Source organism: Brachyistius frenatus, unplaced genomic scaffold (genome assembly GCF_029030835.1).
Source record: "Brachyistius frenatus isolate BFR_SWC_R1_liver_20210118 unplaced genomic scaffold, ASM2903083v1 Contig_20, whole genome shotgun sequence".
Lineage (NCBI taxonomy): Eukaryota > Metazoa > Chordata > Actinopteri > Embiotocidae > Brachyistius > Brachyistius frenatus.
Genome location: NW_027210619.1, coordinates 4,093,476 through 4,111,717, shown reverse-complemented (window position 1 = coordinate 4,111,717; position 18,242 = coordinate 4,093,476). Strand labels below are relative to the sequence as shown.

The window sequence follows — 18,242 nt, the reverse complement described above, 5'->3', positions numbered from 1 at the left end:
TTTGCTCTGCGGTGCACATCAGTCCAACTTTGTGAGAGCTGGTTTTGCTGTACCATAAGATTGTGTAGCAGTTAAGACCCTGTGCTGTCCAGGGATTGAAATCCCGCCAGGACTCTCTCTGCTTTCAACATCCTAGTCTGCCTCCTTCCATCTCCCCGCTCTCCATGTCTCTGTCTTTCTCTGGGTGTCCTCGCTATCATTCTTAACTTCTATCCAGCTCTCTGTATGGCTGCATTAGTATGTATGGCCGTGTAGCTTGGGGTTTAGAGGTTTATGTCTCCTAATAGACAGAGATTTGTCCTGTCACACCAACACCCACATACAGCTTACAGCGAGAGACAGAGGGAGAACGACTCCTTCCGCTCTGTGTGAGTGGAGGGTAGAGAAAGAACATTTATGTTCCTGTCTTATCTCCAGAGAGAAAGGTTCCATTTCTGTACAAATCATAAAGCTTTCATTTGTGGCTTCTCTTTTTTTCTCCCACGCTTTTCCATCTTCTTCTTCCCCCATCTCTTCCTATTTTTTTTTTTTTTTACCTATTTCTCTTCCTCTTTCACTCGTGATTGGATTAAGGCCAAAGAAACAGAGGAAGACGAGGAAGGTATAAGAGCTTATTAAGCATGTGAGAGGTGAGATGACATTAAGCCGTAAAGAAGGAGATAGAGGCAGAGGTGTGTGTGTGAGACCAGATGTGCAAGTGTGTGTGTGGGGGTGTGCCTGTACAGCACATTTCTGTATTCATCCCCAGAGAAGGTAGGGTGAGAAGAGGGAGGAAGTGAGGCGTTTAGCCGTGGAGCACTTTAATCAAGGGGCGAGCAATCCTGCATGACCCACTCTGTCATCCATTATTGATGCCTGCCTCAGCCAGGCTGATGAATCATTAAGCCACTCATCAGGCCTGGGAATTCTGCCTCCTCCTCAGCGATGACACTCATTTACATAAATCACACGCTGCTATTTTTCACACGCTTTCACATAAACACAAACACACACCCACATCCAGCCGCACACACAAAGTTCATACATTTTGGCTTGCTCTGCGGTGTGCATGGCGCACTGTTTTTGCAAAGCTTTACCAAAAACACACATTGCTGTCATACATGGAAGAGGAAAGTTCATTTATAATTATACTGTTCAAGACGAGCACTCAGCAGCTGCAACACCAGCATACCCAGAGATGAAAGACAATATGTTCCACATCCTCTGGACCTCACACTACATTTGTTTCCTTGTTGCTAGATGACAGACATGTTTTGCATATGTAATACAAACAACCAGATACAAACACATAGCTATAACCTTACATCAAGAGTTAGAAAGGAGAAAAGACACAAAAGGAGGCAGAGAGATGCAGATCTTATTGAGTTTGTGTTTACTTCTTGCCTCTGGGTTTTATGGCAGCAGAAAAGTGGAGACTCTTAGGGAAATTGATGAGTACCCATGGCATGCAGGCACACACACACACACACACACACACACACACACACACACACACACACACACACACACACACACACACACACACACACACACACACACACACACACACACACACACACACACACACACACACACACACACACACACACACACACACACACACAATCTGCCCACACACTTCTTCTCATCTTTGTGGGGTTTCCCTTCGTCTCCTCTTCTTCTCCTCTCCTCTCCTGTCCCTCTATTCTCCTCTCCTCCTGCTGTTTCCATGTTTTCCCATTCACTGGTGTGACTAATCCCGTACCACAGGGTAAGAATATACCTCACAGCAAGGGTAAGAAGGCCCTACTGCAGACTCGTGCAAAAATGGAGAAACAAAATCATGCCAAGCATACATACAAAAAGAGACAGAGGAAACAGGCACCCTGCCCGTACACAAGAGTTTTAGCCAATGGGTGGTAGCTGGAGGCTGCTTGCAGACCACTGTGATCCAACCATCCTGGCATCACGTAGCCGAACATTTCTGCACAGCGGTAAGCTGAACATCTCCAATCTGCTAAGCACAGGAATGCTGCTGCTCATGATAATTGCAGTGAGTTGTTTTCTCCATCATGGCTCATATGAAGACTGATTGAAGCAAATGGCATGAATTATTAGTGTCTGCATCATGGCTCACACTGCTGGTGGAGGTAAGTCTGATATAATTTGATGCATTGTTACTGATGCATGACTGACCCTGCGCTATCAGAATGTCCTAGAAGGTCCTATCTGCTGTAATACATAAACATGAGAGCACACCAGAATGAACACACAGGAGAACACACAAAATGTTATTATAATACTACATGCATTTCTGCCCTGTTTGTGCTGTTCCCCCCCACCCCTTCCTTTATGTGTATGCACATGTACATTATTAAAAGGTACACAGACATTTAAAAAAAAAAGGTAATGGCTCAATAATACAATTTTTATCTTTTTATCTGAATCCTTGACCCTAACACTGATTTTTCCTCCACCTATTTTTATACTGGTTTGTCTGTCAGAGGTCAGAGGGGAAAGTTGAAAAGTCAGGGGCAAGAGAATGTGGCTGAGGCAGCAGAAACATGAAAGACTCCTTATTGATAACATTCTTTTTTTTTTAAATGAAATTGGATTATATTTTGATGATATGATATTTTTAAGATTTTCCATGTCAAAGTATTGACTGAATAAGATATAAATTCCTAAACGCTTCATTGAAAGATTAATTGTACCAACATGTGCCATCATAACAATAAAGAATACATCCCCATTTTTCAAGACAACCAACTTTCAACATCAGAACTAACAATTTATACATATACCATATAATAAGTTTTAAATAATGATGTAAGTCTTTCTGTTGTCTCAGTTGAGGCTATGACTTAAAGCGATCTGTATGATTGTATTGGGGTACACAGCAGTACAGTATGCACCATAACAGCCTTTTCTGTGCAAGGCACAGCAAGACAAAACATGAAAGCCTTGATCTTATGTCATTGAATTCAGGGAAGTAAAACTTGTTCAAATGCATTAAAATTCCTCTGCCACTTTGATCTATAAATGCAAAGTGCCTGCTCGACTTCTTTCAGTCGTAGTTATTTTTATAAATTGTCCTTATACACATGAAAAGTTGAAAAAAAAAATGATGTGAAGATCAAGCTGAGAATGAAATCCAAGTTACTTTATTCAGAGGGAGCCCCTTGGTTTCTTTTAGGTTGGCAGTAATTCCTGGGCTTCTGCTCAGCAAGGAGATGCTGGTTCAGAGCCCTTCTTTCAGTGAGTCATCGTTCCTCCAGAGGAGAGATAATTAATTTGTCTGAGCTGCTCTTAACCCTGGCCTGCGTGTCAGCGGTGGAGACACACGCAGGCATTCAAGCACACGGGTGCAAATATTCGAAACGCACACACCTATATGTACATGCAGGCACGTACAAGTATGCAGGCCACAGCTAATGGAGACAAAACTGTATTGCTAAAACCATCCCTACATAAAAGCAAGAGTCCAGGTAAAGCAGCAGAATAAGAGACAGAGTCAAGACGTAAAATGGAGGTTATTGAAGAACCGGAAAACTGACCATCAAATAAAGCACAGCTCTCATTCCTTCAAGGATTTTTCAGCAATATAGCTACTGCAATATTACTCCCCACACGCACAAAGCCCCATACACGAACACACACAGACACACACGAACACACACACACACACACACACACACACACACACACACACACACACACACACACACACACACACACACACACACACACACACACACACACACACACACACACACACACACACACACACACACACACACACACACACACACATGCTTGAAAAATTCAAAGGCCTAAACAGTTAAACCTTTGACCTGCTAAAAAATTAATGGGTTTTAGAGATGAGATGAAAAGCAATAGCAGAGGGAGATAAGAGGCATGTCAGGGAGAGGGAGATGAGAGCAAAGGTACTGGCCAGTGAAATGGATGGAGGAAGAGACAAAAGGTAGCGGGAAATGACAGTGTGAAAGAAAAATAAAATAAATGTGAGACGGAAGATGCAGAGTTTAGACTGCAGGGGAAAATCACTGCAAGCGAATCAAAGAGGATAAAACCTGAATGAGATGTGACATCTTAATGACTGTGAAACAGAAATGTTTTAATCTCTTCATCTCTCACCTATCTACAGTTTTGATGTAACTATGATTTGAGTTTTTTTTGTGTGTGTGATTTTATTTTGAGTGTGCCTTTCAGTTTCTGCCTGAGCTGGTGTTCCAGATGGTTCATCAAACATCCCGTAATTATCAAACACTCACTAATTGTACGTGAGTGTGTGTTTATGTGCTGCTGTGTCTCCAGGTGATTATCTGATGCTGCGAACACTAATGACCACACAGACAAACATCTGTCCCAAGGTAATATACAAAATGAGAGGTTGGCCATCTGCTGTGCCTGCGTGCATGCATGTATGAGTCTGTGATAACTCGTGTGTCGTTCAAAACATGTCGGGACCTGCACTTAAAACATGTTTGTTTAAATCAACAGGAGCAGCCCTCGCTTTTAGATTACTACTAATATTACCAAGCACTCAGCCTACTCGATACCCTCCAGACGTGCTCACACACACCCATACAGAGCCCGAACAGGCCGACTAAGTCCTGCAGACATCCTTACAGTGATGCCCCAGAAGCCATCAGACATCAGACCCAAACACAAATAGATAAACTCTTCTAATTCATTAACCATTATTTTAAGTCTGACAGAACTTCTAGTCCAAATGGAGGGTTGTGAATGTGTATAAACACAATTCCTGTGGTGAAACTTCCCCCTTTTTATGATTGAAAAAAACAAACACTTTTTGTGTGAGTTCAAGGTTTCCTGCTTGTGTTTCTAGAAGTTAGTAAGTCAAATAGGCACAAGAAAAGAATGAGTCAGTCATCAGTAAATGGAATAAAAATCATCTCCATCTCGGATGATCAAGCATCACAAAATCAGCAAGCACACTCGACACAAAGACACCTATACAAAGGTAGAGATGAGTATGCTCATACTTCTTGCACCTTCCTCTTTTTCTCTATTCTGGAGGGCATGCCGCATTGTTGTTGAGAGACTGCCAGGTTATGTCACCTCAAACAGGGAGTTCATTTACAAGTTACACAATTCAGCACAAACAAACAGGGAGAAAACTTGTTATGTAGAAGAAAAAGAAACTGAGGTGGAGAGGGAAAAAAAAATGAAGCAGAAATTGAGTTTGGTAAAGTCAGAAAATAGTGAAGCAGCAGAGTATAGACAGCATTTTCCTCTGGGGAACCATCCTGGTTATCAAGTAGAGGTTATTATGCTATGAAGCACTAATGAATTCATTAGCTAAATGAAATGTCAATAAAGGCTTGCGAGAGTGTTAAAATCGATGCCAACTGTCTCGTTCTCCCCCTCTCCCTCCTCTTTCTCTTCATCCTATCTCACCCATCTGTCCCAATTATCCACCTTTCTCCCCAACACACACTTGCACACACACTCTCTCTGGAGTGTTGAGTGTAAACTGTGATGGAGGACATTAGCGGTGATCAGTGGGAGCACTTTGCAGCGGTCAGCAGGAATGGTCCAGTCATACAGGACTTTAGCATTCAGCAGCACTCACCTGCTCACTCTCAAACTGCTCCACCAGGGCCTAATGGCCGAGTCAGGGTGTGTGTGTGTGTGTGTGTGTGTGTGTGTGTGTGTGTGTGTGTGTGTGTGTGTGTGTGTGTGTGTGTGTGTGTGTGTGTGTGTGTGTGTGTGTGTGGATTAACATTAGATTTTATGAATGACAGAAGGGGCTTTGACTCTAAAACAGTGACTTTTAAACTCATACCACAAACATGTTTATCTTAATCTCACCACATTTAACGAATCTCTCTCTGACATTTGTTGAACTTCATGAATGTCAAGATACTATTAGCAGCTTAATCTTCCCCTGTGAGTCCTTTGATACCGAGCCTGGATCACTTACTATTATCATCATCATCACCATTAAAAGTATCTGGGTTTGATTCCTGGGTAATGTGTTTACATCCATGAGCAAACCTGCAAGCCAAATGCCAAACCAGTTGGCTCATCTCACCTCCGTCCCCTAATGATGGCTTAATATTTGTGGCTAACTACTTGACTCGCTCTGAGTGCTGCAGTGTTTTTGTTCAGCTAAATAGTTGTTTCAAGGTAATTGTTCGGGGCATATGTTTAAATGCCAGCTCATTTACATAAACACTGTTCAGCTCCCTGCGGAATCAATGAAACACGAGGGTGCGAACACAGAGTCACATCCACATCCACACACATATACACCCTGGGGCATTTGCACTCATTTTGACACTGTGCTGTGTGGCTAACGATTCATCTGTTTCTTGCAACGGCAGTGAAATATACATCAAAGTGGTCTTCAGTGGATACGCAGCTAAATATGCACACAGATGAGGCTATACTGTTCTTTGGGTGGGGGTCTAAAGGGAACAGAGAGAAAAGGATTTGAGAATTTTCAGACAAGGAAAATAAATGAAAGGTGTGTATCAATTTGGCTCCATCTGAACAGATCAGGTCTGAATTTGTCCTCTATGCACACACCTTTTCGCTGCTACATCTCTCCTCTTGTCCTCCCTCAATGCTGACACCAAGAACAAAAAACCTTTGAAGTGTTAATAAGAGTTTGAAGAATGACTCACCGGTGATGATTAAGCATGAATACACGTACAGGATCCAAAAGTTAGACACGTCCGAGAGACCAATCACACTGGCTAATTAGTGGTGATAAAGTAATGAGCAAAATCCTAATCTAGACAGACCACAGCACACCACAGGGAAGCTAACTAAATAACAGAGCAGAGTCCTCTAAACAACCACAAGTGGATTTGTTGGGGCGGAAGAAAGGGGCTGTGTGCTATTCTTTACCACTCTATGGCACCCAGTGTTTTTCCTAATGCTGCAATGCTTTATCAAAGTGAAGACACAAGAAGTTACCCCGAACAAATCCCAATTGTAAAATCCTTTGTACTCCACTGATCCGACCTGAATCAAAGAGCAGCTAGCTGTTGTGCTGACTGCCATGGCTTACTCTTCAGCAGGACGGACAGGAGAAGAAGATGCTGCTCAGCATATTTTAACTGCCTTGAAGTGATGTGTTAAACTCGCTTCTGGCTGAAGTGCCGCGTTTCACCTAAAGCAAAGGGTCACTTTTGAACTGCTTGACCACAATTGCAGACAGTTTATCATGCTGACAGGCTCATATATCAGGCCATGTCTAAACTAATATGGATACATCTGAAAGCATGTCTTTTTATATATATGTGTATATATATATAATTCAAACTTTTTGTTTTACATGGATCTGTTTCGATGGAGGTCAGCTACAGTATAAGACCCTGCAGTTGGTATGGTTTGAGTGTTTTATTTTTTTCAGGGATATTTCAGTGTTCAGAGGTTTTACTCTCAATACTCTTGTTGAAAGGAAATCTTAGGAGCTGCTGCTGCTCGTGATGTTTTCTTGAATGGGTTTCTTCGATGGTACTTCTACTTCTTAATGATATTTCAAGGGCTATAAATTTGCATTGCGGTAGTACAGATTTTTTTATTTGACAATATGACAATTAAACTATTTCTAATCATTGGCCTTTTGCACTGGAGACATTTTGCCATATAACTGGAGAAAAATCACAGGTGTAAATAAAATAGTAAAAGGCTGAATTCCATTTAGAGGCTTCGGCTTCATGGTATTGGGCATACAATTCCACTGTCACACTGTTTTGGCTTACTGTAACACCACAGACACCCTTTAAGGCGATTTTTTTTTTTTTTTTTTTACTCTGACAATTCAAAATATCTTCTGTAAAAAAAAAAAATCTTTACTGCGATTGAAATTTAGACTGCAACACTTGAGTTGCGATAACATGAATTAACATAAGTAAATGCAGTATTAATATCTTTCATGAGCACTTGAGTGCACTCAGAAGAAAAAAAAGTCTGGCTTTTAACAGCCTTACAATGTACCCTGCTGTATAAGCCAAGTCACACGTGTCCTTTTTACCAGCTCTATACCTTTCAATTTTTTCTTTTAAAAACTACAAATTACTCGGATATAAAGTTTAAAGTCATGTAAAGTTAAAGGTTTCTTGATTTAAATTCTACCAAATCAAAGAACAACAAAACAAGAAGAACGGGATGATTTGCAAAGCATTTGATATGGGCTGCCAAATATAACGATTGCTATCAATTAGCCTGCTTACCTTTTTTTGTGATGAATCAAATCATTATTTTGGATATAAAAATAACTTTAGATTGTGAAAAATTTCATGGAGTTCATGGTGACACCTGCAGTTGCTTGTTTTGTCCAACCAAATTTAATATTAATTTAATATTAAGATACATTTTCTGTAAAAAGAAATTATGAATTGACTAATCATCCTAATTCTATATTTTTTGACAGGTTTTGATATAGTGTATGACATCTGTCAAAACAAGATGCCACTTACGGATATTGGTCTATACGAAAATATTCTGTGATTAAAAACTCATCCCTGAGTGAATTTATTGTTTGACAGAAAATTACAAAGATATGGTACATTTAAATTGATTACTTATCTCAAACAAGAATCAAGTAGTTTTGAATTAATTTTTATAAACTTGGAAATTAGCAACTGTTTCAAAGGTGTTCTACAGTATGCATTCATCAGTTTAAAATTGTAGTTATGCTTCACACAGTCACGAAGCTTCAAGTGCATCCAAACCAGACTTAATGTGTTGATGATGCTACAAGAAGATGAAGGGACTCTGAGACAGGTGATAGAAATGATCAGATTTAAGAGGGAAGCCTTCATTTGAGATGTGTACTGTGCGTACTGTGTCAAAAGAGAGTGGTAGACAGACTATCTATCTGGTAATGATTTCTGTGAGTGTGTGTGTTTGAGAGCGTGTGTAAAAGTTTGTGAGAATATTTGTGAATACAACTCATTGCAGCCTCTCTGCCAGCCTGAGAGTGTCTGCTCAACAGTATTCGCTCATTCCCATCACACAGTGAACGCAGGCCGAACATGACAGACTGGTAATGACTTGAGTCTGAACACACACACACACACACACACACACACACACACACACACACACACACACACACACACACACACACACACACACACACACACACACACACACACACACACACACACACACACACACACACACTCCCACAGACACACTTGTACACACATACCAGCTGCTCCTTTCCTCCTTTCTCATCAAACTTGTCATCAGCTCCGCCAGTTTGTCTCGTCTCACATTAAGAGCTCATGAATAATGTGTGATTACCAGAGACCCTCCGAGCAGCTCCTGGATACACAGCACACACACACACACACACACACACACACACACACACACACACACACACACACACACACATGTGCGCACGCACACACACACACACGCACGCACGCACGCACGCACGCACGCACGCACGCACGCACGCACGCACGCACGCACGCACGCACACACACACACACACACACACACACACACACACACAGTACCCTAATTCACACAGTTCAAAATATTATGTACATATTTACATCTACTGCTATTTCCTTTGCCTTGTTTCCTCAACTCTCTTATTTCCTTTTCTCTCTGAGCTACACACACTTTTTTTTTTGTCTTTGCAAGTGCACAATTGCACACACACAGCGAGAAAGTGCACGCAGACTGAGAGACAGTTTGCAACTAAATGCCGGTTTGGTGGCTCAAAGGAACTATGGGCATCGGGAAAAGGTCAGGGAGTTACCCTACAAGCCTGCGGACACACGCACACAGAACAACCCACACTTTACAAATACTCCCAAGGTAATTAGGGCAATTTTCGACTGAGCAACTCATCTTCTCCTCAAAGACCTAATGTAATTTGATTTGTTTAATTCCCATAGCCATGAGAAAAAGAAGGAGGCATGGAGGGACAATAGCTTCATGGTTGGATACACATTTTTTCTCAGTTTAAAATATTCACATCCACTGTCTTCTAACACACACAAAAACATATTTATTATATAGCTCAGGAGAAGAAATTATCATCCGATGCAAAAATATTCACCTCCTCAGTGCTGGATGACAGTATGACTGGGTCTAATGGACACTTGAATTTTTCTACCCACTGCTTGCACATACACTTATGTTACTATAGGTTACTTGTGAGGAACTTCCTATAAAAAGCCATTCCCTAACTTTACCCTTTTTTAAAAAATTATTTAACTCCAATGCTGCCAAAAAAGTAAAGGAAATGATCTGATTTGAACTCTTTTCAAGCTCCAGGACTCAGGTGATCCAAAAGCAAAACTACAAAGACACACACACACACACACACACACACACACACACACACACACACGCACACGCACACTCAGTGTCTCACACCCATAAATACCTAGGGAAATCTACCAAGGCACGTATGTTCTCCTACCGGTGAATCACTGTTTGCGGCTGGGCACAGCGGTCCTCTGAAGACCCCCTTGACGCGCCGAAAGTGCCCATTGCTCAGGTGTGTAGAGCTGATAACCAGGTAGTAACACGCACTGCACGCCATCCCGGGGGCCTCACGAGGTTTGGGACCCATAAAGCAGGTTCGTCTACGCTGGTCCTGGGTGTCGACAGTGTCCCGGTGGGCGCCAAAGTCAGGTCCTGCGCGGACGCTGTGCAGGTAAAACGGCTGCCGGACCGGTGCAACGGAGGACGTCTCACTCCTGACCTCTGTTGGGAAGTCTCTGCCTGCATGAGAAGAAGGACAGGAGATGAAAATTGCTGTGTGGGATACCTGGTGTGTGCATGTGAGTGTGTGAACTCGAACTACAAACAGAGCAGGCGTGAAAATGCAGAGACAAAGTACAGAGATCGATTGAAAGACAGGGACGTTATACTGACCGCGCTCTGCCGCTGGAGTCAGCGTTTGGCATGCTGTCGTCGGCCGAGCTTGAATAAATGAATGAGCGCCTGTGGAGTGTCAGAGGAAGAGAGGGATCCATCCAGTCTCTGTTTCACACACACACACACACACACACACACACACACACACACACACACACACACACACACACACACACACACACACACACACACACACACACACACACACACACACACACACACACACACACACACACACTCTCTGTCTCTCTCTCTCCTGTACACCCTCTCTCTCCCTCACCCCTCCTCTCGATTTCTTATTCCCGTCTTTTTCCCAGTCCACTGGTCCAGTCTGTAAAGTGTATGAAGCCGCAGCCAAGCAGCAGCAGCAGCAACCAAATTTGAGTTCTCACCAAAGAAAAGAGGAGCACACACTCTCGCAGGTGCGCCTTCTCTTCACGCACGTCGAAGAGAGGAAAGAAAGGGAAAACATCTGACCCCTCTTTTCTTCACCCTCTACTCACTATTGATTGGCAGCAGTTTTTACAATCACCTGTCTTGTGAATGAAATTCCGCGGTGCAAGTTGGGAGGGACTGTAAATCCATCCTCAGCAGTCCTGTAGTTATTATCGGGTTCCAGCGCAGGCAGGCTCAAGTGGTTCAGATTCTTTCTCAGAAACACATACTCTCTCTCTCTCTCTCTCTCTCTCTCTCTCTCTCTCTCTCTCTCTCTCTCTCTCTCTCCCTCCTCCTCCATCCCACCTCCTCCTCCGTATGTGTGTGTGCTTCTCTTTTTGGGGGCTGCACCGGACTGGATTTCTATCTGCTGTAGCCTACTCTATAATATGCAGCCCGCGTCGGTGCGTGGGTCTGGAATAACTGGATCACTCCAGTCCACGCTGTGCTTGAGTAACTCCGAATTGAAGTGCCCTACACACACACACACACACACACACACACACACACACACACACACACACACACACACACACACACACACACACACACACACACACACACACACACACACACACACAGCACCCTAAAGATGTGTGCAGATGACCCACCGACGGTATGTTTGTGTCAATCTCTCCCCTTCATGTGCTCTGGTCTATCCTCACCCCTCTCCCTCTCCCTCCTCCCTTTGGACGGCATCAAAGTAAACGCGCCATGCTTTTACAAGATCTCGGTATCGTCGGCGGGAAAGGAAACCTCACTCAGCTGCAACCTCGGGGCTGATGATTTGATTACAGATAAAAGGGTCTTTCTCCGGCTCGGCCTGTCAAACTGCGCCGGTTGCCGTCAAAGAGCAGCTCGGAACCGGCTGCAGCTGAGTCTCGGTCTATCTCCGCGTCGTATGGCGCTGTTCCCCCGGCGCGGTGCTGAAACTATTAAACTGCGAGCACCCACGGCACAGCACGCCACGTCATGCATATTCAGCCCGGGATTAAGGTTCCTTTTGTGCCCTGCATCAACAGCGAACGCTACAGACAACTTTGGGTTTCAGAGGTAAACACGAGGAGGAAGAAGGACACAAAGTGGAAAGAAAGTCAACTTTTCTTTCCTTCTCTTCCCTCAAGGTACCCACAAAGTGATGTATATCTTGAAGTTTTTTTGTTTTTGTTATTAAGTTTTGTTTAAGGTAGGGCAGCTGTCACTTACTGTGAAGATGCAATATATCTTAGCCAAAATGCCAGGCTCTGATATGGCTACTTATCCTCCAACTTTCAGCACTCTTTAGATTTACTGCAGCTATCAATTCAGCTTTAGGGGGTCTGTAAATATCTGCCTCTGATGACAAAATCAAAACAACAATAAATCAAGGTGTGGATGTTCTCATGCTTAGAAAAGAGAACTTTAACAGAACTTCTTTTAGTCAACAAACACCCAAAGGACACCTTGCAAACCCCCCCCCCCAAAAAAAAAAACAAAAACAAAAAAACAAACATCTATTATTGCTTCTGAGGCAATTGGACTTTCAAACAGTTCTAATACAAATGTGGCAGATCCTTGTACTTTTGGAGCTTTTGTAAACATATTGTTGTCACCAACCTCCTACTCTTCTTGGCTACCTACTCATTCTCTCATTATACAGCATTTTCCTGCACCTTAACAAGTTTCTGTCCTGTCCGTTATGCCAGGCTCCTGCCACGTGTTAGCCCTCCCTAACCATGGGTCTTTGTTGCCGCCCCCATTCATTCCATGAAGTATAGACTCAGAGCTATATTTCAAAGCAGCCATGCATTTTGGTTTTGATCTGCCATGACTGAAAGAGTGTGTGTGATGGTGCTGTTTTTATCATGCCCTCCTATATGGGAGGTTTGTTCCTCTGGGACTTTACAGCTCCCAGTTACAGTAAACAAAAGCCATGAAGCGTAGATCCATCTGTCAGCTCTCCCCCCATAAGGGCTCATTAATGGACTTAAAGCTCTGATCCTCTCACATATTATATATGTTTGTGAGTAGACATCCACAATTGCTATGATATCTTTGTCTAAACTAGTTTTGTGACTTGTTTATCAGGAAACCTTTGACAAGTGTTCTTCAGTGATCTCTTATCTTCTCTATCATGGTCAATGTTTTAATGTGTGGCTGATAGATCAATAAATACATTTCCTTGCTAAGCGCAAGTGTGTATCACATGCAAAGATTAGCCTCTGTGAGTTTAAATCTGTTTTCTTACATAATCTTTAAGCAGACAATTTATTTTGGGTCTTCTGAGGTCACAACAAACCGTCCCTGCTTTTAGGTCTGATTCAGAGACTGAATCAGCATAAAGAACAAGAGGGCTCTTTTTCCAAGTTAGTGAGACCTAACCTTGGATTTGTTTGTTGCTCCATGTTTGTAAAAAAACAACAACTATATCAGTAGATATTTAACAAGATGATTCCAGAATTTTATTAATTTTGTATTCATTTATTTAATTGTAACTTATTTTAAAGAGACAATTATATTTCCCTGCCAGAATATTAGTCCTGCTGATGTTCAAAGTCACTGTACAGTGAAAGCTATGCTTCTCCACATTGGTTGGTTTGGGATTTTTTTTTGGGCGAATTCAAGGATTAAATTGTCTCCTACTTTTGCCACAGAATTATTTGAAAAATAAATTTTCACAAAGCTGTAAACAGGTGTGACTTTCTTTGCTCATCTAAAGTTGGTGATACATTGTTTTCAGAAAGCAGAGACCTTCATGTTGGAGAATAAAATGTACAGCCAACAACTAGAAAGTTTACTGAAAAAATATTTAAAATAATCAACATATTCTAAAGGAGAAAGTGCTTTGACTTGTGAATTCAACATTATACAATGTTGGCAACAGCCTTGTTGTGCCAATCATGTATTTTTGCTTGAGTGTGTAGGTCTGTATTCACTTTCAGGAGTGAAGCACTTTTTCCTCTGCTCCTTTGAACTACAGGCTCCCCAGTGATTTACTATCCAGGAGTTTTTTGCCAGTTCATTGTGACCCTAAAGGTCAACAGCATGTGTCTGCATATATTTCTTAGTGTGTGGCAGTTTACAAAGCACAGCATTATCAGTGTGTTGATTCCACACGTGCTCTGCTGTCTAAATGTTAACATCATGCTGTCGATGCAATTTCCTCCTGCAGCCACTGGTCCGAACCTTCACAGATTATATCAACACAACTCCCAAACGACAATATAGCTGACCAGGCACCAGGGGAACCACACGTGTACGAAAGCTTACGGATACCGGCATGTGAACTGTGTCAGATGTCAGTCTGATGGAAACAAACTGTATACTCTTTTTCAGCCACTTTCCCACCTGAGAATACTCTTCCCTCACACAAGGAAAAAAGAAACCAATTTCACGCAGGAAATTACCTTTTTACTATCTTCTGGCAATAGCTTTAGTTAATGTCTCATACACTTAAGCACTGCTAGATAATGTATTTTCTATGTCCCGGAGTGCAAGTGAGAGCAAAGTAATGAGTGTATCCTGAACAAACAGGTAATGCAGAAGACAATGGCACAAACACTTAAGAGTCCTTGATGATGATTGAAAAAAATTGGCTCATTTGTATTTGCTAATAATGTTCTGATGTCAGGGATCAGAAAGCACACAGTATGAAGCTATGTGATGCACTGATTCAGTACCTGCTGGTTTTACTGGGTGTATGTGCAGGAGGGAAGGAGGAGGAGGAGCGGGGGGTACTATTTGCACTGATCATCCACAAGAGGAAAACTGTTGTGTATATTTTAAACACTCTAATTCCCTGAAGTACCTCCCCTCTCCCTGTCTCTTTCCCTGCTCCTGGTGCACTCATTACTGTTGGATATGATGCAGTAATACTAAGAGGAGGTGGGTGGGTGGTAGAGTAGGAGCAAGAGACAGACAGTGAAAAAGACAGAAAGAGAGAGGGAAGGCAAAATCTTGGTGGTATCTGTTTTCCCCAGTTGCTGCCGCTGGGTCTTTTCTTTCCCCCGTCTCCTCTCTCCTTATAAACCTTTGAAATATTACAGTTAGGTTTTGGGCGCATATTGCTGTCTTTTATGCGCACTGGATGAGATTGCTTCTGAATGTATTATGATCCAGAAGTGGCAACGTTTTGAGTATGTGAAAACTAATGTGTGTGTGTGTGTGTGTGTGTGTGTGTGTGTGTGTGTGTGTGTGTGTGTGTGTGTGTGTGTGTGTGTGTGTGTGTGTGTGTGTGTGTGTGTGTGCGTGTGTGTGTGTGGGGAGGGAGGGACACTAGAAGCATGTTTCCTCTACAGAGCCACCATGGCATCACTGTGAAAATACTATGCAAAGAATATGTATAAGTGCGGAGGCAGATGGGTCTTCTTACAAAAAAATTTTTATTTACCGCTCACATAAACAAGACCAGGGTTCCGCAGATGTTGGTTAAGGGTGATTTCTTTCAACAGATAAACATTTCACAGTTCAAGGTAAATTGGAGCTCTTTTTCAAAACAGCATTCAATCTATGAACACACTATACCTGAGCTATCATTTGACTCCGAGACATCATGAGTGGCCCTGAGAGTGAGTGGAGATACGTACAATTAGGATTTAACACCTAATATTTTGTTAATGTGTGCTGGTGATCATTTAGATTCATTGCTAATTTGACAGTGTTTTTCTGTGAGCATGAGTGTGTGCCATTTGTGTGTATGTTTACATTTCTGTGTGCTCTCATTTGCATTGGCACAGTTTACGTATGTGTGTATTTGAGTGCAAGCATTTGTGTGCTCACCCCAAGCTGGCTTCCATGCATGTGTACATGCACCAGTGAGAATATAAAAATGCCCCGAACAGTTGTGTCTGCATATGGGCAAAGCCATGCACACACATTGGTCTTGCACTGCAGATTGATGGGAATGAAATATTCTTTAATCTAAATGTAAATGGAAGTGAAATTTACCGGTGGGTTCTATGTAATTACCAGTGCCACAATTTATTAGTTGTGTTTGTGTAAGGTGGAGAGCAAGAAAGAGAGAATATGAGGGACAGAAAAGGGGGTGGAGGGAAAAACAAAGAGAACAAATGAGAGAATGTGGACAGCCTATAAGAATGACAGAGTAAGAGAAGGGATGATTTATATTTAGTTATGGTTTCATGGTTGAGCAGTGTAGGTGCACGCTCACTGCAGAGCGAGAGGGAATAGGAAATAAGAAGCTGGTCAAATCTGGTCAGGAGGGTCCACTGAGACAGAACGCCGAGGAACAGGAGTGAGAATAGCCTCGGTGATGAATATGACTCTGTTCAGCATAAAGCAGAGAGCAGGGGAGGGTAAAATATGGGACAAGGGCCAGAATCCGGTCTGCCAGAGCTGACAACCTGGCTTCAGATGTGGACTTGATCTCATGGGCGGTGATCAATTAGTCACTCTCTGGTAAAGTGTTCTGTTATGTCTTTGATATATGGACAGTGTGTGAGTTGTGCTCTGGCCTGAGGTGAACCCTGCTGGCCCTGCGGTTAAAGTGAAATAGTGTCAGAGGCAGATGCACGAAGAAAGATAGGGATCATTAAGGTGTGCTGCTGTTCTAACACCATTAATGAGACTGCAACGCTCACTCATACATTATGCCGACAGAGTGTGTATTTTTATTTGTGTGTATTTCTCTTTTAATTTCAAGCATTTGCATGGATTTGGTCGAACTCCCTCTGCCAAATTCCAGCGGGGTAGAGATTCAAGATGTAGTTTTAATCCACTTTGATGGAAATTAATTTCATACCTCTCAAAATCCCACCTCCACCTCCCTCTTTAGCCCTCTGTATTCCTTTCACCTCCCCAAGGTTGCTCTCTGGAGGCTAATCAGCATATATTCTGCTGCAGATGAAAGCAATGGCCCCTAGAATTAGCACCAAAGCAGGAATATGCAACACCAAGTCCAGAATGGATCATTACCTGTCCTAAATGTGCATCTGCTTGGACATATATCAGGTTGCAGGCATGTTTTGTGAAGTTCTGTCTTTTTGTTGCATGTGTTTGTAAGTCACTGCATGTGTGCCATGAACTTTTACAGCCTCTACCCCATACTAGTTCAACATTTTGAAGCCTTACTCAAAATGTTATTCACTAGATCAAAAGATACCGCTGCGTCTGGGTGCCAGGAAGCATGAGAATTTGTTTCTCTTGTTTGTGACAGTGGAGGGTTGTTTAGAAAGGCAGTTAGCTTATTTATTGGAATATCAGTGGTGCCGTGTAAATAATAGATTAGGTCTGTTGATGGGGTCTCTGGTTCGTCCCGGGGGACAGCGGGAAACACACTGTGGAAACACACACAGCCAATTTTAGTCAAACAGAGGAGCACACTCAGGAGTCCTCTCATCTACAGTTATTGTACTTCAAAGCAATGACAGTTAAGATTAAATATGGTGTTAGAGGGAGCAGAGACTCTGCCACCTTACATCAATAATTGTGGAGGTGGAGGTGGAGAGGAGATAGAAAGGAGGAGAGCTATGATAGCAGTCCAAGCTGATTTGGAGAAGGCCTTATCTAGCCTGGCTTGGTTCCCCTCTGCTCTTGGCTGACAGCCACACCAAGCAGTGGCTAGCAGGGTCAGAGGAAGTGAGGTCATGTGAATCATGGAAGCAGTTAAAGATCCACTTGGCAGCAAATGGCAAATTTACCACTGAAGGTCACAGATATATCACCTAACGGAGAGAGATAGGCATGCTGCTGGGGCAGGAAGAAATAGAAAGGGAGGACAAGCGGGAATGAGGGAAAAGGGGGTGTTGAGTGTGTGTGTGTGTGTGTGTGTGTGTGAGGGGGGTAGAAAAGAGATAAACATCTTCCATCTTTCACTCTATTGTTCTTTTTAAACAGAGAGAACTGCAAGTGAAGCAGAGAGCGGGATATAGGGCCCGTGTTTGATTGCAGTAACATATAGCCCACCAAGGGAGCTTTAT

General features: G+C 42.6%; 1 protein-coding gene across 4 annotated transcripts in view; it reads right to left on the bottom strand.

Moving 5' to 3' along the window:
• LOC138619528 (G patch domain-containing protein 8) overlaps window positions 1-11,599 on the bottom strand; it is a 32,354-nt gene extending 20,755 nt beyond the window's left edge. The window contains exons 1-3 of one of the 4 annotated variants that reach the window (XM_069696079.1): window positions 11,171-11,599; window positions 10,888-10,956; window positions 10,430-10,734 (exon numbers count right to left, since the gene is read on the bottom strand). In XM_069696079.1, the coding sequence (XP_069552180.1) occupies window positions 10,430-10,582 (153 nt within the window). In that variant the 5' untranslated portion in view covers window positions 10,583-10,734; window positions 10,888-10,956; window positions 11,171-11,599. Of the gene's footprint in view, window positions 1-10,429; window positions 10,735-10,887 lie in introns of all 4 variants that reach the window. The other 3 variants (XM_069696080.1, XM_069696078.1, XM_069696082.1) reach the window with 3 other exon arrangements.
• Window positions 11,600-18,242: the final 6,643 nt, after the last annotated feature.